Genomic DNA, 23,124 nt, shown 5'->3' with positions numbered 1-23,124 from the left:
TTAGATTAGAAAAGGATTACGATTACCTTGACAAACTGGAGAATTGGTCTGTAATCAACAAGAAGAAATTCATTGAAGACAAGTGCAAAGCACTTCACCTAGGAATGAAAAATCAAATGCACAACTACAAAATGGGGAATAATTGGCTACGAGGTAGTACTGCTATAAAAGGTCTTGGGGTCACAGTGGATCATAAAGTGAATGAAAGTCAACAATGTGATGCAGTTGTAAAAAAAGGCTAATTTTCTGGGCAGTATTAACAGGACTGTTGCATGTAAGGACATGGAAGGTAGTTGTCCAGCTGAGGCCTCACATTGTTGAGTAGAGCAGGGAGTATTGTGTCTAATTCTGGGCACCATACTTTAGGAAAGTTGTAGACAAATGGGAGAGCAACAAAAATGCTAAAAGGTTAGAAAACTTGACCTATGAGGAAAGGTTAAAACAACGGTGCACATTTAGTCTTAAGAGACGACTGAGGGCAGACCTGATAACTGTCTTCAAATATGTTAAGGAAGAGGATGGTGATCAATTGTTCTCCTTGTCCATTGAAGGTAGGACTAGAAGTGATGGGCTTAATCTGCAGGAAGAGAGACTTAGGTTAGATATTAGGAAAAACTTTCTAACTACAGCATAAGGTAGTCAAGCTCTGGAAGAGAGGTTGTGGAATCCCCATCAACAGAAATTTTTACAAACAAGTTGGACAACAACCTGTCAGGGAGGGTCTAGTTTTACTTGATCCTGACTGAGTGCAGGGGGCTGTCAGTGCAGGGGGCTTCATGACTTAGAGATCCTTTTCAGCCTCAAATTTCTAGGATTTTATGAAAGCTGACTGAAGAGAGCCATATTAAACCTTCCTCAACTAAGTATTATAAAAAAAAGAAAAAGGAGGGATTCCAGCATGTATCACACACCAAAATGGAAAGGGGATGAAAGAGAAAGAAACTGAAAGGTTGGGGTAAGAAATAACAAAATCCAAGGATGGGAAAGTGAGGAAAAAAAACAGGAGCAGAAGGAAGGTAATTCTACTGGGATATTTTATTTGGCATTTTTGAGCAAAAGAAATTCCAAAATAAAGCTTCTCCTTACAATTTTTCAATTATAGCCAACCCACTCAAATCTTTGTTCCATCCCAGTCATACTCAGGTCTGATTGGTTCAAGAGACAAACTAGTGATCAACATTACCAAAAAAAGAGTCACTGTAGTCTAAATTTGTTTCATTTACTATAGTACTACTCATATTTAAACAGTATGATGGGAGATAATTTAGTCAATATATTATTCTCACAGTAAATAAGTTAATAACTTGAGCAAGTTGCTAACTTAATTAGTTAATAACATGGTAAAAGCATCCTAACTGCTTATTAATTAAAATCACACTGTTTTAATATCACGTGCTGCAAAGAGCAGCAGAAGACACTTTAAAGAGCCACTTGTGGCTTCAGAGCTGCAGTCTTAGCATCACTGTTTCATACAATACATTTACAGACAAATGAGGCTGAAGTTGAGAGAAAGAGCAAGGAAGAAATGTGAAAATATTTCATTTACAAAACAGGAAACTAGTTATACTATATTGCAGGGTTTTGTTTTTGTTGCTAAAACAAGACTATTCTAGCACAATATGAAAGATTTCCAAAATGTAAATTGCACAATTACTGGGTTTGGATTTCATAATAGTGGTAGTGTCAAGAATAAAACGAGAATTGAGTGAAAAGAAATTAGATTATAAAGTAGTTTTGTTGTTTTTTTTTTTAACAAGTCTTCCTTTTCATTACCCTCAAATTTCCAATACAACCATCACCACAGTATCGAGGCACTGACTGAAATACCAAGATTAATCTTGCATTTGTTCAAAATGGATCCTGCTGTTCAATATTCTTAGATTTAGCTGCTTTTAAACAGTTTTTTTTATTCATCGGCTTCTGTTATTAGAGAATTTACGCAGGCCACAAATTATTTAAATTTACCCACTATATGAGAGGACAAAAATCAGCTCACTTAATCTAGGTGTTACAGCCAGTGTCAAGACAAATATACATTTAGAGCATTAAAACTTCAGTTAACTTCCAAAAAGCTACACTGAGACTCTGTAGACTCTACTTTTAAAAGAAAAAATGAGTTTACAGAAGTTTCCCTGACCATCCTCACAACATTGCTATTTTTAAGCCCTGTTCACATTGGATCAACATTAACCCAGCTTCCAAATATACAACAGTGTAAAATTCAGTTATTTTAACAGGCTTTCACAGTTGCAGCCCTGATTCAGCAAAGCACTTAAGTTCATGTTTAACCCACTGAAGACATTTAAGCACTTGCTTAAGTGCTTTGTGAAATCCGACTTACGCTTAAATGCTTTGTAGAAACAAGACTTAGGAGCATCTACGCAGTCTTACATGAATGAGATGAGATGTACTTTGTAATGTACAGAACCACAGGACAAGGTAAATTAGTAACCCAGAGTGTGCACATGCCATGAGGAAGAGCACACTTCATTAAACCTAAAAAATAATTTGTGACACTTTATACTCATCTGTACTACAGGCAGAATCCCCTCCCAAATTGGGGGGAAAAAAAAAAAAGTGTATTACGTGATCCCACATTCAAATAATCACTGGTACAAATATTTCAAAAGTGCCTTAACTGCAGCGTTTCAGAGACCTGAAATGAACCTGTAACTGAAGAGGATAAAGCTGATCAACAACAGATTTCTGTTGCTGGTGAATGCCAACAACTTTTATTCATATATCAAGGAAGATGCAAGTACAAGAAATGTGATTTATTATTGATAAAATTAAAACAAATATATGCAATCAGTAGAACCCTCAGGCTCCTGGCAAATTAAAAAGGGCCTTGGTGTCAGACCATCTGGACATCTCGGTCTTGAAAGTCTGATTATCCAACTGTGCTATATACACACACACAGAGACTGAATTTATGAAGATGTTTACATTTAGCTGTGTATTCAGCAATACCTGCTATGTTCTGTATCAAATGTCTGTACTTTCCATACAAATCACTGCTAGTATGTATATATGGAATACTGCACATTAAAATAACTATATACATTTAAATATGCAATCATATCACATTTCTTCCCTGGTTTGTACGTACAGACTGCATGCACTTTGTACGTGACAGTTATTATTGTGAGTCTGCCTAGGATTAAAGAACATTGTGCTGTAGCAAACCCCATTTAGCATGTCTATACTGCAATTAAATTCTGTTCAGCAGTAGGGTTCAAACTGCTACTTAACATCACTGTAAAACTGTTTAAGAACCAAACAGCAGCTGCAAATCAATTTCCAAAACCTCACTTTCTGTAATGATTTTTAAAAGATTTAGTGTGGGGATAATACTTTTCAAACAATTAATAGTTCTCATCTCTGCATGTTTGGGGGATAAAAGTCAAGTTGATAGACAATAGACTACTTTAATGGATTTTCCTAGGTTTTTTATTCATTGATAAATATAGAGATTATAACCCAGATTACAAAAGGGCTTTGAGAACTATATATGAAAACACTGTATCAGAGCCAAGTATTTAAGATTTAAAAGCTTTTGAGAATTTTTTTAAACCTGCACATATTTTATTAGCAAAAAGAAAAGGAGGACTTGTGGCACCTTAGAGACTAACAAATTTATTTGAGCATAAGCTTTTGTGAGCTACAGCTCACTTCACTGGATGCATCCACTGAATGCATCCGATGAAGTGAGCTGTAGCTCACGAAAGCTTATGCTCAAATAAATTTGTTAGTCTCTAAGGTGCCACAAGTCCTCCTTTTCTTTTTGTGGATACAGACTACCACAGCTGCTACTCTGAAACCTGACATATTTTATTGTAACTGAAACGACTGGTATCTGCTCAAATTTACGTATTCACTATTTAAACAAATATATTAAAATGTTATTTTGTAGGAAGTTACAGAGCACTGAAGTAGCCAAGAGAATACACTGCAAATGTGTAAAAACAAGAAAATAGAAATTGGAATCTCCATCTATCTATGCATAATGTAGTGTTTTACAACTTGGAAGGCAAGCCAGAACAGACCACTGAGAATCAGTGAGGATGATGAAGGTGCAATAGTCTAGATTCATTCCAGTTCCCCACTACAAATGTGCTGCCATGTGTAAAGCACCAAGAAGCTTCTTTGAAAGCTTACCTCCCTGCTCCTACAACAGTCCCTATTGTAGCTTGCCACAGGAGCAGTTTATAGCGCTACAGGCTCAGGAAACAGCTCCCCAGCCCAAATTTTTTTTATGTCTGCTTTTCAAACATAGATCAGCTGCAACAGCATGTGACCAGATCCCACAGAGTCAACAGTGGATGCACGCTACCCGAACAGCGCATGGCCTTTTGGTGAATTAGGGAAATGGCATAGGGAGGGGGAGTAAAAATGAAACAACAGAAAAGGTCAAAAAAAGGGGTGTGAGAGGAGAATGGAAACAAAAAAGAGAATAGTCAGAATAAATGCAGACACAAGATAATGGTACATAGCATTTTGAAAGGATGCAGCAAGGGGTGCCCTGGCACTAGTCAACCACTGAGGGGGTTCAACAGAAAGCAAAAACCCTACTATAATCCCTACTATACATAAATGTATGTAGAACAAGTTGCAAATAAGTCTATTTAAAAAAAAATTAAAAATCAAAAGACAGAACAGAGACTGTCAGGTATGTTTTGTCAACAGGAAAAAAATGGAAAATAAAACTAAAAACATTAAAACCTTGATAAATATTAAAAGCTAAGATACTATTCTGTATTCTAAAATAAGCTAATACCTTCTTGAAGCAGTGGTTCTGATGGCTGTGTATTGGAAGGCACAGAAGCAGGTTTAGTTAAGTGGTCTGCAACAGGTGTTCTTATTGAAGAGGTCACAGCAGAAGAAACAACAGATGTTTCTACGCCAGGCTTGGTAAACTGAACGTTCTGGTTTACAGGATGCGATGAATCTACAATACCAACTGAAAACAGAGTGGGAAAAGAAGATAACATTTTACTCATTAGCAAAGACAATTGCACAAATACCAGACAACAGTTAATTTGATGCTCGTTTCATAGTTCCTAAGATAAAAGCTGTTGCTCTTTGAAATACTTTAACTGCTAGATTGCTGAGAAAGACGAAAATATGTTTTTCAGTTGAACACCAATTCTGTTAAGTATATACTCCATTAAGATGAAGAGATTACTGTTTTGAATATTAATGGTACCAACAACTGAAGCAGAAAATATAATTTCACACAGAAAGCATCAGATAGATGGTTTAATGCTAAGTAGAGCCTGGGTACACCAGATTTTTAATCCATCCCCAAACCTATGCCCTCTAATTCCACCTCCAAAAATCATTCTCAGCCTGTTGTACTGCCCAGACACTAATCTTCCTTCCAAGTAAGGCAGCATAGTCAAGATGCAGCAATCAGCTGTGTAGTGTTTCACTGCTTTGCTTCCCTACCACAACGGTCGTTTCCAACTAGGGGGCCCAGACACCTAGGATTCTGCTTTAATTAGCAATTCATATCACATGGAATATTAAAATATTTTCACAGGGAATTTGCAATGTTGTTTTGAACATCTGAACATGATAGAATCCTCCCATTAAAACGCAAAACGATTGCCACTAGACAGGCTATAGCTCATTAGGAACACTTACCATATCAAAACTATCCTCCCTTCACTGAAGTGAGTTTTAAAGGGGCACAGATATTGTAAAGGGGAGTAGGTCAAATATAGTTAAAAAAAAACTTTTGTAAAGGTACAATAACTTTGTTTCCACCAAAATTCAATGTAGTCTGAATAAACTGTACTTTTAGCAAATGTAACTTTAAGCCACCTTTGTTTCAACACTTAAGGCTCAATTCTCCCCTTATGAACCTGAGAGTTATTAGAAATTGGTTGATGCACAGGTGCAGAGTACCTGCTTTCACAAGGTAACACTTCTGTCAATGCAGACCAATAAACCAGAAGCCAGGATCAAGTCTTCGATGATTATTTGACCAGATCAGACTATTAAAATGGCAAAAATAAAAGCAAAAGAAACTCAACTGAGCACCAGCATAACATTTAGAATACAAATGAAACAAGTCTTACAAGTAAAAAATTGATAAATATGCATCATATTTTTAAATATGAAATGTTATGATTGCAGTTACAACTCAAGTCAGGAAAGCCAAAGTTTTGTATGTGCAACCCTAACTCTACCACCTGTGTATATATTAATGATAGTCCAATCATGTGATACTATACTATTTTTCTCAAATGGTACAATATTATTTGAGCGGATTTTAGGGGATGCTTGAGGGGAAAGAGTGCATGTAAAGCAACAATTCTGTTCGTTTGATTTACTAGCTGGCTAAGTTAGTGTTAACTGCACATGAGTAACGATGCTAGGTGGTCATTGTATTTTAAGTTTGTTTAATTATTAGGCTGCCTAACACTTTTTGAATGATTTATTGCTGAAATCTAAATGATATAAAAAACATTAATGAAACACTATGCTTTTTTCTATAGCATATATACAAATTTGAGCAGTTTCTAATAACGAGCACTACTTATTATTTTTGCCAGACAGTGTGAATTGAGATAGTTTATAGCAGGGCTCGTCAACCTTTGGCCCGCCAGGGTAAGCCCCCGGCGGGCCAGGCTGGTTTGTTTACCTGCCACATCCGCAGGTTCGGCCAATTGCGGCTCCCACTGGCCGCAGTTCGCTGCTCCAGGCCAATGGGGGCTGCGGGAAGCGGAATGGGCCGAGGGAAGTGCTGGCTACTGCTTCCCGGAGCCCGCATTGACCTGGAATGGCAAACCGCAGCCAGTGAGAGCCATGATCAGCCAAACCCATGGACACAGCAGGTAAACAAACTGGCCTGGCCCACCAGGGGGCTTACCCTGGCGGGCCTCATGCCAAAGGTTGCCAATCCCTGGTTTATATAAAAGATGAGCAGTGATAATTTTTCTATTACTTAGAACACTGGTAAACTGCTATGATCAATTGTTCATAACTCAGTTAAAAAACCTAACCAATTTTCACTGGAACATTCAAAGATTCTTAATGATTTATTTCCTTGCCAAATGTTAATTTTATCACAAAAATTGTTGCAGCAGAAAGCTATCAAAAAAAGCTTTCGGGCTTTTATTTATACTCCTTCAAAACAGCAGAACAGTTTCTCTCACGCTTTAAAAAATTATGTTGCCTTCAAGAAGAAATAAGGCCTGGAACATTACATATTCCTAGAGGAAAGTTTTGGAGTCCTGAGCAACTGAAAACAGGGGATTACAATGAGAACACTTACACAACTTTAACTATCACCTTTGTTACTGCTTTAAGTATGCCATTCACTCTTGAAAGACCACCACAAACCACAATCTCCAGCAGTTTTAAATTTTGCTAACAGTTTTTTTTCCCCCCTCAGCTGACAACAAGATGAAGTACATTCTCAAATAGTGATTAACCTACAATACAACAATCAAGCTCAAGATAAAGCTTGACAGAACATCTGTTTAAGTACATATTTTCTATTGGCTTATCCTCAACAAGCCTGATTAGCCACTACCACATTCCAGCTAGCAGATGCCATAAAAATGCACCTACAAAACTAACAATGCTTTGTTGGCTCATGTGAAAAAGTGCAGACGAAAACCCTTTAAAGTTAGCCAGAATTAGAGGAAAACTGCAACATAAAATAAAAATATATTTTATGACATTACAGTGAAGAATTAATCACTAAATGTGTAAGAACCTTAAATATAAATTAAAATAATTAAACAGGAAGCTGCCATTTTTGGCACAGATAGGTTAATGTACGATTGCATGACAGAGGGAAGTCAATGTTTAAATTTTATGTATTTTGTTAACTAACTGTAGTTCAACCAGTTGCCTTGCAAACATGACAGCCTCTTGCTTTATCATGGATTCAAATGCTGAGCATCCCACTCTGCTTTTAAGCGTCAAGCTGGACCTTCTATTACAAATCGTCAGTCAGTACAGTAGCACCATTCAGTTACGAAGATACAGAAACAGTACTTTTAAATACAAAAAGAGTATTTTGGTGGACAGTCTTTCCAGTATTTGTAGTAACATTCTGCAATTAGAAGACTTAACATTATAGCCAGGGCCATGTGCAGCTATAGCAATGTAATGTAAGTCACATGCTATATCCTGTAGATTTTGTGGTATACAACATGAAGCTATGATAAGTAATTAACTATTTAAACAAGAATAGAAAACACTGGGTAGACAATGTGGCCAATTTAACACTGCTGTTGGCATTTTAACGTTTCAATTTTTTAATTCTGATTAACTGACAAGCATTTTATATTTAATGTTACATAGGTAAAATTACAATTTATTGGTGAGGTGCTGTTATACATCCATATGTATACTTATGTGATTAAGTAACAATAAGCACAGATGTAGATGAACAAGTAGATAGCTTAAAGGATTTATATACAGGCATTATAGGTACTACAGGGCACAAGTACATGGCATAGCACTGTTTTAGCCCAGGTCCAGACTAGTATCTATATTATATTGGCAAAGCACTCCTAGTTCGGACACAGCTTATACTAGAAAAACTTTACTTTTGCCAGCACAGTTTATTCCAGCCCCCCTTGAACAAAATAAGCTATATCAGCACAAAAGCAGTTTTGCCAGTATAACTACATCTACACTAGGATCTTTTGCTGGCACAGGTATCTTGGTCACAAATCACACCCAACTGAAAGAGCTGTGTCTGCAAATGTTTGTAGTGTAGATCTGGCCTTACTTGGGCAGGCATGCAGGTTTTGCTTATTACACAAAAGTGACAGATTTTAAATAAAAAAGTTTAATTTTAATTACAGGTCGCACTCTGTTTCCTGCAGGTTACAAGAAGTTCACTCTGCTGCTCAAAATGGCTTTAGGACTATCTCCTGAGCTGTGATCTTTGTTACATCTTTGTGATCTTTGTTACATTTGTTTAGACATACTTTAAACTGTAGATATAATCTTAAAGCCTTTGAGTATCTTATCAAAGTCTATGTCCAAAGTTTTCTGTAAACTTATTTACATACATGAGTCAAAACATTTCATTCTATGGACAATCCCAGAAAATGTGTTCTAATCTAGATGACCTTGAAAGGGTTTGAGGTTATTTTGTTGACAATTTCTGTGTACTGTATCCATGAAAGCGAAGTGATGCGGGTACACATTTTGGAAAATATCTGCCTCTGAGACATCTGTAATTTCTTGAAATTCTGTTTCCTTTCCAATTACTTTATTTTTTGACACTTTTCAGAGATACAGGAGAATGTCAATTTGGTTTTAACATGTGCCTGGCTTACTGGATTTTTGGCTTTATCTTTCCATCTGTTTTGGTGTGAAAGAAATCCCTACACGGATGAAGTTTTCTGGATAGGAAATTTTTGATTATAGTGACCAGCTCCTAACAGTGCAAAAAATTACTTCCAAGTAAAACTATTTCCTTTAAAATTATGCAAAATGAGGGAGGTCTGTTGTAGCATCTTTAAAGTTTGTAACAGCTTGTATAGCCAACCAAGTAGGTAAAAATGGAGTAGAACCATTTAAAGTGATCAGCTGCAAGAAGATTTTAAGGAGCTGCTGCAAATTTTACGTCAACCTTCTCTAAACACAAGACACATTAAGTTAAGCTGTATAACACTTCTTATGCTACACTGAACAAGCTACCCTCTAAGAAATGAGACAGAGGTAATGAAGATGAAAGGAAAGTAAATCAAAAAAAATATTTATGTTTGTAACTACATTTTTTCTAAACATATGCAGTGCAGGATGAAGACTAGAAGTTTTATAGCAATACCAAACAAAATTTACTCAATCTGAAAATGCTTTAAGCCTGCACCAACAACCTGAAAAAAACTAACTAAAATTGTATCACTCCCTCCCCCCGCAGTGAATTAATTACACCAGGAACAAAGAAACATTTGGCATCTTACTCCTGACCTGACTGTTGCAGCAATTCAGGTTATATTTTCAGTATAATGCCACGTTAGTCATGGATAAAAATCTGCTGAGCAATTTTAACTGGAAAATTGTGAGTTTCAGCAAAAGTATGGAATTTACCATGAAAAGGAACATTATTTATTAATGCTTTGTTTACCCCAGACTTCCCAAATGGTGCAAATTTATTATAAAATTGGCTTTTGGCTAATTAATGTTAAGAATATTCAGCCTGTTGTATGTAACACGATAATCTCAAACAGAACAAAATAAAACTTAAATTGGGTACAACTCGCTGACTTAGAAAAATTAAAATTAATTCAAATTGACTTTGAATCAGCCAGCGGCATAATTATCTACCTTACATTCAATGAGCTCAGTGTTGTTATATTGCTCTAGTACAGTAGAAAAGGAATACTGTATTAGTGCTTATTCTTAGGTATGTAACTGTAAATAGGTATATATAGATTTTAAAGTTGCATTACACCACATTAGGCAAGCAAGCACAGAACAAAATAGACTGTCCCTGCCCCCAAAGAGCTTACAATCTAAATAAATGTTAAGTTAGTTGAAATCTGAAGGTTAAACTTAAATTTATACAGATGTTTTTCAGAAGTCAGTTAAAACCAGACAGAAGTTTGCTGAATGAAAAAAATTGTATGTAAACACTACTTGAGCACTCATAATTCTAATTAAGCAATGATTGCTTATCTGACCGCTTAATTAAGGAACAAATGGAAGACCACAAAAAATATCACTCCACACATCTTTCAAATTCTCATTTAGGTTTTTGCCAGCTCCATTTCCCTGTCTTAAAAAAACATGTCTCTTGGAGACAACATTGTTAGGAGCAAATAAATAATTGATTTTAACATGTCTAACCATCAAAATTTTTCATTTAAATGAAAAAATGTTTGTAAATGCAACATTAACACAGAATTTGAACAGACACAAAAAGGTTCACACTAATACTACAGATATGTATGGTAGTATTTTCAATTGCTGCTTGGATAATATTTTTCAGTTTCCCCCAGGATGTGTATAATGTGGTCAAGTTTATTATTACTGTGAAAACTTCAAATTTTCAATATCCTGACTAATCCATTTAAATTTTCAAAGTTAACAAGGCATTAACTGGTTTCTGCATTTAACTTTTTTAAAGAAAAACAAAAGAAGCAAGGAGAGAAGTCAAGCAGATCTGGGAAATGAAGTTATTTATGTCATCACCCCATTTCATATAAGTTACTTAATGCTTAACACTAGCTACCTCAGTGAGATTTCGTTTTCAATTTTTTTACGTTATTTATTTTTGGGGTGGGAGGGAAGGCCAAGAGAGAGGGAGAGTGTGTGTCAGGAATCTTTAGGGAGTGTAGCATCATAGAAGGAGTATCTGCAAGCAATGAAAGGAAGAAACCAGCTTTCTAATCTCTCCTTGCAACTGCAAATCCCCTATAAAGTAGGAATGGAAGAAGCAGCAGCAGATCGGCATCCCAGAGCAGCAGTAGAGACTTCTTGGTATGCAACCTAGCATGGTTCTAGGCTGAAAATATAGCTAATCAGAGGAGATAAAGTGAACAAGGATTGTGAGGGGGCTCACCACCAACAACCTTCAATTTTGACAGATGAGGAAAGCAGCTTTTATTTGACAGAGGGAGGAAAGGAAATACAAAGATGCTTGTCCTTAGAATTCTTAGGTGAAGAACATCAAGTTTTTATGGTTAATTTAAGTAAAAAACATTTCCACACTTCTTTTTCATAACCTTTCAACAAACTATCACTTTCAATCCAGCAGGAGCCTAAGCTACAACTCAACATACTAAAATTAAGCTAAAAGGTACTCTGCATTCAAACTACACAAATGGTTGAAATTAGGCAGGGCTTAACTAGCATGTGTTAATTAAGTCTGATCAGAACTCAACCATTTTTCTGAGTCAAGACAAACCTTCAACTAAAGGAACATGATAAGCACCTCTCTCAAACTCTCTTTTAATAAGCCTCGAACCCAAGTCCCCTTTTCCCGGCAAAAAAAATTCTTACATCATCTCCAAATGTACAATGAGAATTTGAAATAGACTGTTTTCTAATTCAAGTGTGTTCAGTTGTTTAGTAACCATTTCTTCCAGTAAAGGAAGACTATACCCATCTTGCTCAGCTCAGTCAGGAACTTAAAAATGTGAGAAACTTACCTTATTTTTTGTTTAAGGTAGTATCTAACAGAACTACGGGTTCTTATTCTCTTATTACAGTTGATATTGGGAGCAGCTACCTTGCTAAAAACGTGATGTTGCCAATGTTCAAGTAACTTATCAGCAAGATGGCTGCTACCAGCAATAGGATTTTCAAATGCATTTAGGTTATAAGTGGTTTTTCACCTTTTGAATTTTCAGAGTGGGCTTAGCAAAATAAGTAGAGTTTTCCTTCACTAGCATTTGAAAGTATTAATCACCATGTTGGGGCATGACAAACTGATTTTTGATTAGGTTGTCTGTCTTCAGAACTGATTGAGAGAAAATATACCTAGTTTGTCTCTTTTCCCCCCTAAGCATATATATACACACTAGGTATTAGAAGCCTCTTTGATTCTTCAGTTCTGTTTACGCGTACGTTTATGTATTCTTTCCCAAAATGTTTATTAGAAACATTTGCACAAAAATAGTGTCTTTTTCCTTAGCTGACTTCCATTGAGAGAGATGCAAGTCACACATCTGTCAGCAACACCACAATTAGCTGCTATGGAGAGAATTATGTCCTCACCAACAGAAAATAATGTCTTCAAGGGATTAATAAGGAACAGGAGGTGATAAACTTAAAGGATACAGGGGCCCTGTATTTATGCAAATGTCGATTAAAACAAATTAACAGAAATACCTACACTGAAAATATTTTCAGATTTCCATGAGGCATCATCATTATACACTAATCACTTAAAATTGTTTCAATTATAGAAAAATACTTCATTTCATTAAGAAACTTCTTGATTTTGGCATAGTACTATACCTGTATTTATTTGGTTGCTTGCTTTAGCCAGGGATCCAGTGCGATTCCTGCTGAAGTTGTCTTGAGCTGACTGAAAATCTGAAGTGGACCATGATGTAGAACTATATCCCAAAGGAACTTGGTGTGGCAGTGTACGAGGTACAGTTGAACTTTGACCAGGAAATGCATTAGTCTCTTCAAACTGCCCAACAGCTGGAAGGCTCTGGGAAGTAAATACCTGCCCATATGCACTACCAATAGACATAGAAGGATAGGAAAGATTAGGATATACAGCACTAGAGACGGTAGGCATGGCATAATGACCAGAAGAAAGGGGAAATCCTTGAGATGCAACTGAAGAGCTGGTTGAAGAACTGTAGTGACTACTCAATGCAGAATATGACTGTGGAACACCTGTATGTAAATGGGATGCAGATGATATTGCTCCTTGGGTAAGTCCTCCAGCTGACTCCACAGGATGAGCAGCCCCACTGTACAACTGCTGGGTGTTCAACATGCTGGGACCCACAGAAGGTGTGATGACACTTTGAACTGGTATTGAATAGCAAGCAGAGTGGTAATCAGCAACATACTGGTTATTCAACTGCGACGGGACAGCTTCATGGGGCACTTGTGGGTAGTGTCCGGAGGAAGCACTATAGTTTTCAAGATGCAAGCCATATCCAAAAGGGAACTGCATCGGACCTGAAAAGAAGAGAAAATGTCATATGTATTAAAGTTGTATGGGTTACACACACCTTTATCGCAGTTGGCTGACACACAGACAGACTGGGGGGGATCAGTGTGCTTATTAGCATTAACATACCAGCAGCAGGAGCAAGCAAGCAACCAACAGCACCAAAAAAGGAAGCTACTTCCAAACCGTGGAAAGGACAGAATGGCTAAAGTAGCAGACATTTATGTGAAAATAAAATACTTAAAGCAGTTTGTGTACACATACAAAACACAATTTTCAAAGTTCCATCTCAGATATTTGAACATTTATTGTAAAAAGTTTCCCCCAAGTTAAGATGCTACATGTCATATTTATATTTGGAGGATTATTTTTTAAACAAACATGTTAGAAGGCCCCTGAAAAGGAATGGTATTTATAACAGAAAAAAACGAACAACATTATCTGCTACTTTTGGTATTTATAACAGAAAAATGCCAATATGATAAGGTACTTCAAAAACAACCTGCGAAATGTGATAGGAAAACAAAATCTTCCATTCAAACCAATCTGTCAGTGGATAAAAGTTAGTAATACTTAGTTTTATGAATTCTTAAGAGATGACTAAAGTAAAATGCTGAGTTGCTACTGCTTTTTCCATTACCCCTCTCACATGGTTTTTGAAGTCTGAGCTTTCACAAAAGCCCAGCTACAAACATAGTATCCAGGACGATAGCTCTTCATTTCCATTCACTGCCCCATAGTCCTCTGGTACAAGACAGTCACTGCCAAGTACTTTTAGTTATATATGAATTCTCATTTGTTTTTCCCCACTCTAATTTGGCTCTACAGGATAAGCTGCTTGCATCAAATATGCTTTCATCTTTGCCCAGGCTACTGTGCATACATACATTCATAGAGTAACTTGTGTTTTGATGTTATACCAATAAAATATAAACCAGCAGGATCTTATTAAAGGGAATAAGGCAAAATGCCACATTTATTGTGAATACAGAAAGAATCATAGTAAACAGTTAGTTATAGCTATAACAGTCCATTCAATTTCATATTTTTCACACGTTTGTACTTAATCAAGTACCCTTGCCAGCACAGAATAAATCAGGGAGCAGCTGGATAAAGTAACCTGCCTTCTAAGGGTTTGTCTACACAAAATACAGTAAAAAATTATACAACAAAGTTGCACTGGTTTAACTTAATATGTGATGTTAAACTCATTTAGCTAAACCAGCACAAAAGACCGTAGACATTCTTATTTTGGATTGAAGTGAAACTAAAATAATCCTGGTTTAAACTAAAAATGAGTCCGTCCACACAGACTTTACACTGGTTTAAAATGTGATTTAAGTTAAAGTGGTGAACTTTTTTAATAGATTATCTCTTTAGTTTTTAATATTTCAACATGTTTAATTTTTAACGCTGCAGTTCCTTAAGACTGTTGGGAAAAAAATCATTAATAGTCTGAATTCATATTAGAGTACTACCGTCACCTAGGTGTCACTTTTCAGCTAGATAGCAGACACCAGCAACATGCTCAGTTATAATTAATAATTTTATTTTCAAATATTCAGTGAGAAGTTCTTACATTTGGACTTCAAGATTGATGGGCTAAGCAAAATAGGCATTGTTTTAAAAGAAGGGCTTCAACACAGAATCAAAACAGGAAAAGTTGAATAGTTAGGAAGAAAACTATTAAGACAAACAAAAGCAAGCCAATTTTACAAAACATTTTCTTTTTAAAGTGTGTACCAGTATGAAAATCACTAAGGATCCTTCACATGGACTTGTCCCCTGGATCAGACAAATACTGTCAAGGCCATGAGAACTAACGACTTTTTGAATACTTTCAAGCCCCAATTTATCACCTCTGCCAAACACTAAATCCTTTTGATGGAAGTCTTTTGATTGAGCTCTTCGTGAGGTTCCAATAAATTCCAACAGTTGGGAGAAGATTTGACAGAATTTATGAAGTCTAATGTATGCAGTACTTTCACAGCAATGCATACCGTTATCTCTAGCATGTGCAAACACATCAGTAACTATATTTACATAAGCAATACTTACTCTTCACAACATATAACACACACTGATTTTAGAAGCAGAGACCAAATTCAAGGAAGCAGATGGTGCCATTCAGGGCAAAGTGGAACATGGCATTAAAACTAAAAAAATCAAGTCTCGCAGTCTTGTTTTTCGATTTCCTGTTTCCCTTCTTTCTCCCCTTCCTTTATATAAACAATGCCCTAAATGCTGCATGTAAGTTCCCCAGGTAGATCAAAAACAAAACTATATTTTTCAAAATGTTGGAATGTTATTCTGTGGTTATGTAAAGTGACAAATTAAATTAACATCTTGCCTATGAATCACTAAATCTACATGACTGTAAATATATCCCAAGATAAAGAGTATGCAAACCAAGAAACAAACAGATATTCAGTAATTAAAAAAAAAAAAAAGGAGTTAACAAGATGAAAAATGCAAAGTCGCCTACTGAGTTTATTTTTAAAAATTAAGAATTAAAAATAATGATTGTCTGAATCATAAGTAAATTAAATGGTCAAACTTTAAAACGAAAAGGAGTACTTGTGGCACCTAGAGACTAACAAAGGTATTTGAGCATAAGCTTTCGTGAGCTACAGCTCACTTCATCAGATGCATCCAATGTCACAAAAGCTTATGCTCAAATACCTTTGTTAGTCTCTAAAGCACCCCAAGTACTCCTTTTCTTTTTGCGGATACAGACTAACATGGCTGCTACTCTGAAAACTTTAAAACAAAATTATTTACCCATGTTGCTGATAAGCCTTTAAATTATTACAGTGAAAGAATTTTAAAAATCCAAATGGTCATTACTATTTTTACTCTTATTTTTGACATTTCTTCCACGGTCTTAGATACAGTAAAAACAGATGAGGTAAGTTATAGTTTCCTATTTTTAGTGTTGCAATATTTGGATTTCAACACTGAATGGAAATGTCTGTTTATTTGAAAACAACTGTTTACATTAGAATTTTATAAACATGGAAAAATTTATATTGGTTACAGTTATTACAAAATTAAACTTCTGGGCAAAATTTAAGTTGAAAGTCTCTTTCTAAAAGCTTCTATTTAATCGTACCTGGTTTCCACAAACCTTCAGCAATATGTGCATGAACTTGATTCACAATCTGTTGCCTAAACATGACAGAGGCTACCACCTAAAACTTTGTTCATATAACCAAAGAGCATTAAAATTAAAGACCTCAATCCTGCAAACAGATCTACAGAGACTACCCTCTGTGCCCATGCCAACCTGACTGTAAAATCAGAGCCTAGGAGAAGATGTTAAAATGCAATGCTAGCAAATATACTTAATATAAACAACACAGAAATGAAACTGATTAGGATCAGAAGCTGTAAAGACCTCATTAAATCAATTATACATATTTTAAGATCAATTTTAAAATTGTGAGCCATAAAATCAGTGACAGTATCATTGTAGATTAAAATATATGTAAAAACATATCCTCTTAGTACATTTTCATGCTAAAATACACAGGCAGTTTGCTCAATTTTAGGATATGTAACTTGAAGTGCATGTCTTCTCATTTTGTTATAATAAAACACTATAAGAAACAAAAAGCATCATATTTCCCCAAAATCCCTGAAGTCTTAACCCTGAAGATTTATGTACATGCTTACTTGGTGTATATGAATAAACCCACTGGGAATGCAAATATTTCCATCAAAACTACTCAGGTGTACAAAATAAACCATGTGTCTAAGTTTGCAGAACAAAGGTCTGAGCATGTTACAGCCTCCAAATTGTTCCCAAGATGCAGTTTCCCAACTAGAATAGTTCCAAAAATTAAATTAAATTCAAGGAAAAATATTGTACTACCCCACTTACTATTTTGAATGAGCCTACCTGGCACTATTTAATATTCTGAGAAGTTATTCCTCAGTTTCAGAGCCAGAATTGCAGTGATAGTCAAAAAACAAAGATTGGGTTTTTTATCTCAGTTATGCAGCTACTTAATTTCAAACACTTCATGCCCCCTTCCCAAACACCAGACACAGTAAAAAACACAAACTATGTCTAGATAGCTGTGCATGCTGGTCTATTAAGGCAAAAGTCACCCCTGCAGGGCTCTCCATAATGCCAAATAGGTGACATCCACCTGCAAATCATGGGTGTCCACGAAGAGGGAAGTCAACATCTAGGCTCGTGATACTCAGACCACAGTGGTTCGGTAGCCAAATTAGCAATCGACATTACCCAAAAAAAGAGCCACAATAATGTGAATGCATGGTTTCATTTGCTATAGTACTATATATTCATATTTAGTGTTTATACAGATACATTATTCTCACAGCAAAATGACTGCTCAAGTATTACTTTATCAGCTACAAGAGATTAACAACATAGAGCTGGTCTACACAAAAGCTGTAAGTCAATCTAGAGTCATACTACTTCAGTTATGTAAGTTACATAACTGAAATTGACATAACTTAGGTCAGCGTATAGCAGTGTGCTGTGTCCATGCTCTCCCACCAATTTACCTTATGCTTCTCAGGGAGCTGGAGTACAGAAGTCGACAGGAGAGCGCTATGCCATCGACTTAGCTTGTCATCAACAGCACGGCAGCAATAGCAGCAGTACTGATTTAGTCGTTAGATAAGCCCATAGCAAAAGCATCCCTCCAGTCGCCCCACCGCCCTTGTCCCAGCCCCCTCCAGTCGCCCCCTTCGCCCCGTCCTTGTCCCAGCCCCCTCCAGTCGCCCCCCTCCGCCCCGTCCTTGTCCCAGCCCCCTCCAGTCGCCCCCCTCCGCCCCGTCCTTGTCCCAGCCCCCTCCAGTCGCCCCCCTCCGCCCCGTCCTTGTCCCAGCCCCCTCCAGTCGCCCCCCTCCGCCCCGTCCTTGTCCCAGCCCCCTCCAGTCGCCCCCCTCCGCCCCGTCCTTGTCCCAGCCCCCTCCAGTCGCCCCCCTCCGCCCCGTCCTTGTCCCAGCCCCCTCCAGTCGCCCCCTCCGTCCCGTCCTTGTCCCAGCCCCCTCCAGTCGCCCCCTCCGCCCCGTCCTTGTCCCAGCCCCCTCCAGTCGCCCCCCTCCGCCCCGTCCTTGTCCCAGCCCCCTCCAGTCGCCCCCCTCCGCCCCGTCCTTGTCCCAGCCCCCTCCAGTCGCCCCCCTCCGCCCCGTCCTTGTCCCAGCCCCCTCCAGTCGCCCCCCTCCGCCCCGTCCTTGTCCCAGCCCCCTCCAGTCGCCCCCCTCCGCCCCGTCCTTGTCCCAGCCCCCTCCAGTCGCCCCCCTCCGCCCCGTCCTTGTCCCAGCCCCCTCCAGTCGCCCCCCTCCGCCCCGTCCTTGTCCCAGCCCCCTCCAGTCGCCCCCCTCCGCCCCGTCCTTGTCCCAGCCCCCTCCAGTCGCCCCCCTCCGCCCCGTCCTTGTCCCAGCCCCCTCCAGTCGCCCCCCTCCGCCCCGTCCTTGTCCCAGCCCCCTCCAGTCGCCCCCTCCAGTCTCCCCCGCCCTCCTCTGTGCCAGACCCCACCGTCCCACCCTCTGCCCCTTGCCCTCGTCGCTCTTCCACCCGCGCTACTGCCCCACGCTCTGCTGCCCCGCTCCAGCGCTAGGCCCGCGCGGGTCCCCAGCCTCGGCTCCTCACCGTTCTGACAGGGCGGGGCCCTGGCCGCGGCGACGGGCGCTCTGGCCCCTCCAGGAGCTGCGGCAGGGCGCGGCGGGATCCCGGCTGGCGCCGACATAGCTCCTCGCTGCGCCTCTCCCTCGGCGGACGCGCCGGACGTCACCAACGGAAACGACCCTGGAACGCGCGCAGCCGCAGCCTTCCGCCCTGGAACTGATGCGTGAAGGAGCGAGAGCAGCCAATCCGGGCTCGGAGTCACCGCCACAACCCACAGCGCCCCCTGGCGCCTCCTCCCAGCCCTGCGCCACCGCCGCAACCTGTGGTGCCCCCCCAGTTCCACCTTCACAGCCCACAGCGCCCCCTTGCGCCGCCTCCCAGTCCCGCACTGAATTCCAACCCCCAGCGCCCCCGTAGTTCCCCTCCAAAATGCCATCACCACTGACTCCCCTGCGCCTCCCAACCATGGCCCATATAGATATGCAAGTCCCAACTTCTGCCCCAGCTTCTCCAGACCCTACTGCAGCCCTTGCTACTGCATGTGCCCTATGGGCCCTTCCCTTTTTCTCTTCTCTCCTCCTCTCCCCTAGATTTGAGCCATTTCTGATGGGGGTCCGGAGTCCTTCAGCCAGGGCCCCTTTGCTGTCTGTCCCATCTCCAGCTGGAGTGTTCCTGCTGATTATTGCTCTAACAGCAAAGCTTTGGGAGGGATCTTGTTTCTCAGGAGAGAGAGAGGCAAGATCAGCTCCTTAAAGTCCATCCAGAGACCCAAAGGCAGTTAGGGTGACCAGACAGCAAGTGTGAAAAATCAGGAGAGGGGATGGGGGGTAATAGGAGCCTCTATAAGAAAAAGACCCCAAAATCGGGACTGTCCCTATAAAATTGGAACATCTGGTCACCCTAAAGGCAGTGCAGATCCTGGCAGAGCAGTGCCATGCGTTCCCCCTAGGATATGCAACTTTTAAGATCCGGCACCAGTTTCAGCTTCCAGCTAGAGTTAAGGTGCAGCCCAAGGCAGAGTACAGTACAGTGATCTAGTCTGGCAGTTACAAATCCCTGGATGAAGAGCCACATTTAAAGGGAACAGTTGCACTCTTCAGACCAGACAGAGATGGAAAAAAGTTTGTTTTGGCCACTGTGACGTTGTGATCTTCCAACAACAGCTGTGAACCCAACAGTCCTTTCACACTGAGATATCTGGTGATAAATGTCAGGTACACACCCTCAGGAAGAGAAGCAGATGTCATCCCCACACTATTCTTCAGTCTACCAACAACACCTCAATTTTATCCAGAGATTGAACTTCAACCAGCTGGCTCTCATCCCACCCTATGTCCTGGCTGGATTGGATGAGGCAGAAACACAGAGCTGGGTGTCATTAGCCTACTGAAAGCAAGGCAGCCTACGTCCGCTGACTAGCCCTCCCAAGAGCACACTGTACACACTGAACAGGAGAGGTGAAAAAATGCAACCCTGTGGGACTCCACAACAGCACTAGTAGGGACTAGAAGTAATTGTCCAAAACAACTATCTGGGAACACTCAAGAGACACCCAGCAAAAGCCATTTCCTTTCCACTCCTACTACCATAATCAGAGAGTAAACAACACTTAATGATTATTGGTATCAAAGGAGACAATAGATCAATAATGTCAGCATCTGCTAGCAAAGGGAGATAGCAACAGGATGGCTTGCCTTCCCTGGGCTGGAGAGTCAGGGGCTAAATCCACCTGATTACAGCATGAGTCCCACCTGAGGGGAATCAGGCACTTCCCCATAAAGAGCAGAAGGTGGTTCTAGTAAAGAAGGGGAAAATAGGTGTAAGTGGTGATAAATCCCAGGTGGAATGAGCACTAGGTAGGAAGCTCAGTAGGAAGGAAAGCTTTTCAGTAGGGAGATCTCTGAGACAACCTCACTAAGTAGGGAAGAGATGCAGAGACCCAGAAAGGAATTTAAGAGGCTGGGTCAGAAGTGGTCTGGGGGAAACTGCAACACTGGTAAAGAAGTAGACTTAGGGCATGGCTACACTTGGAGATGTAGAGCGCTTTGAGTTAAACCTGCCTTCGGAGAGCGCAGTAGGGAAAGCGCTGCAGTCTGTCCACACTGACAGGAACAAGCACACTGGCGTGGCCACATTTGCAGCACTTGCAGCGGCATTGGGAGCAGTGCATTATGGGCAGCTATCCCACAGAGCACCTCTTCCCATTCTGGTGCTGTGGCTTGTAGGAAGGGGATAGTGGGTGTGGGGCATTCTGGGTCCTGTCCCAACGCCCCATGATGCATCGGTTCGCATTCCAGCAATCCCTGTACTTCCGTCCACATTTGGTGCCGTCTTTCAACGTTTTTTGTATTGCGCGCTCTGTCTTCCCTTTCCATCTGTGGGAATGGAGCCCGAACTGCTGAGGAGTATGCTGACGAGTCTCGCCAGCACGTCACGTTTGGCAGTCAAATTATTTCTTATGATCCAAAGTGACAATGAGGGCTCCGACGACGATATTGACTCGAGTAACACATATGACACGAGTTTGCTTGTGGCATTCATGGACATGCTCACCACCGTGGAACGCCGCTTTTGAGCTCGGGGAAACAAGCACTGAGTCGTGGGATCACATCGTCATGCAAGTCTGGGATGACGAGCAGCGGCTGCAGAACTTTCAGATGAGAAAAGCCACTTTCATGGGACTGTGTGAGGAGCTCGCTCCCACCCTGTGGCACAAGGGCATGAGATTGAGAACTGTTCTGACAGTGGAGAAGCGGGTGGCTATTGCAATCTGGAAGCTGGCAACTCCGGACAGCTACCGATCGGTCGCTAACCAGTTTAGAGTGGGAAAGTCGACCGACCGTTGGAATCATGTTGATGCATCCTGCTCAGAAGAACCGTGACTCTGGGTAATGTGCATGACATTGTGGATGGCTTTGCACAAATGGGTTTCCCTAACTGTGGAGGGGCGATAGATGGCACGAATATTCCAATTCTGGCACCAGCCCACCTAGCCTCTGAGTACGTTAATCGGAAGGGGTATTTCTCTATAGTTCTCCAAGCACTTGTGGATCACTGTGGGCGTTTCATTGACATTAACGCAGGCTGGCCCAGAAAGGTGCATGACACATGCCTCTTTCGGAACACTGGTCTGTTCAGGAAGCTGCAAGCCGGGACTTTTTTCCCAGACCAGAAGATCACCGTAGGGGAAGTCAAAATGCCCATTGTGATCCTCGGAGACCCCACTTACCCTTTAATGCCGTGGCTCATGAAACCCTACACAGGGATCCTTGACAGCAGCAAGGAGCAGTTCAACAACAGGCTGAGTCGGTTCAGAATGACTGTGGAGTGTTCTTTTGGCCATTTAAAGGGCTGCTGGCACTCTCTGTATGGGAAGCTGGACCTGGCCAATGACAGCATCCCCGTGGTTGTAACTGCGTGCTGTACCCTCCATAACATTTGTGAAGGGAAGGGTGAATGATTCACTCAGGCATGGAACTCAGAGGTTCAACATCTGGAGGCTGAATTTAAACAGCTAGAGAGCAGGGCTATTAGAGGGGCCCAGCACAGGGCTGCAAGGATTAGGGATGCCTTGAGGGAGCAATTTGAGGCTGAAAGCCACCAGAAAAGTCTGGTGCCCTGCACGGGAGTGAAGTGAAGTGGTTCCAATGTTAGTAGGAATCTGGGTCTGCTATGCTGACTTGCAGTGTCTGTTTCTTTTCTGGGCTAAGGTATCTTTTACTTTATGTAAGAATAAAGAATGTTTTCAAAGCCAAAAAATCCATTTATTGAAAAGAAACACAACTGCTTGGGAAACAGAAAGGGCAACGGGATGGGGTGCGGAATGGTACAATCACAGATTTGCTTATGTCCTGTTATCATACTGTGACAAAGTTCCTCCTCTGCCTTGGTGGGTCTTGAG

The 23,124-nt window shown here is 40.4% G+C and overlaps 1 protein-coding gene across 8 annotated transcripts in view; it reads right to left on the bottom strand.

Annotated features, from left to right (window-relative positions):
- SEC24B (SEC24 homolog B, COPII component) overlaps positions 1-19,429 on the bottom strand; it is an 83,980-nt gene extending 64,551 nt beyond the window's left edge. For all 8 annotated transcript variants that reach the window (XR_012158529.1, XM_073340874.1, XM_073340877.1 and 5 more), the window contains exons 1-3: positions 19,248-19,429; positions 12,943-13,626; positions 4,778-4,960 (exon numbers count right to left, since the gene is read on the bottom strand). Coding sequence is in view for 7 of the 8 variants with exons in the window: in XM_073340874.1 (XP_073196975.1) it covers positions 4,778-4,960; positions 12,943-13,626; positions 19,248-19,344 (964 nt within the window). In the remaining variant the exon portion in view is untranslated. The remainder of the gene's footprint in view (positions 1-4,777; positions 4,961-12,942; positions 13,627-19,247) is intronic.
- Between the last annotated feature and the right edge of the window lie 3,695 nt (positions 19,430-23,124).

Source organism: Lepidochelys kempii, chromosome 4 (genome assembly GCF_965140285.1).
Source record: "Lepidochelys kempii isolate rLepKem1 chromosome 4, rLepKem1.hap1, whole genome shotgun sequence".
NCBI classification, from domain to species: domain Eukaryota; kingdom Metazoa; phylum Chordata; order Testudines; family Cheloniidae; genus Lepidochelys; species Lepidochelys kempii.
The sequence above is the reverse complement of the archived record's forward strand: the minus strand, read 5'-3'. Positions and strand labels throughout refer to the sequence as shown.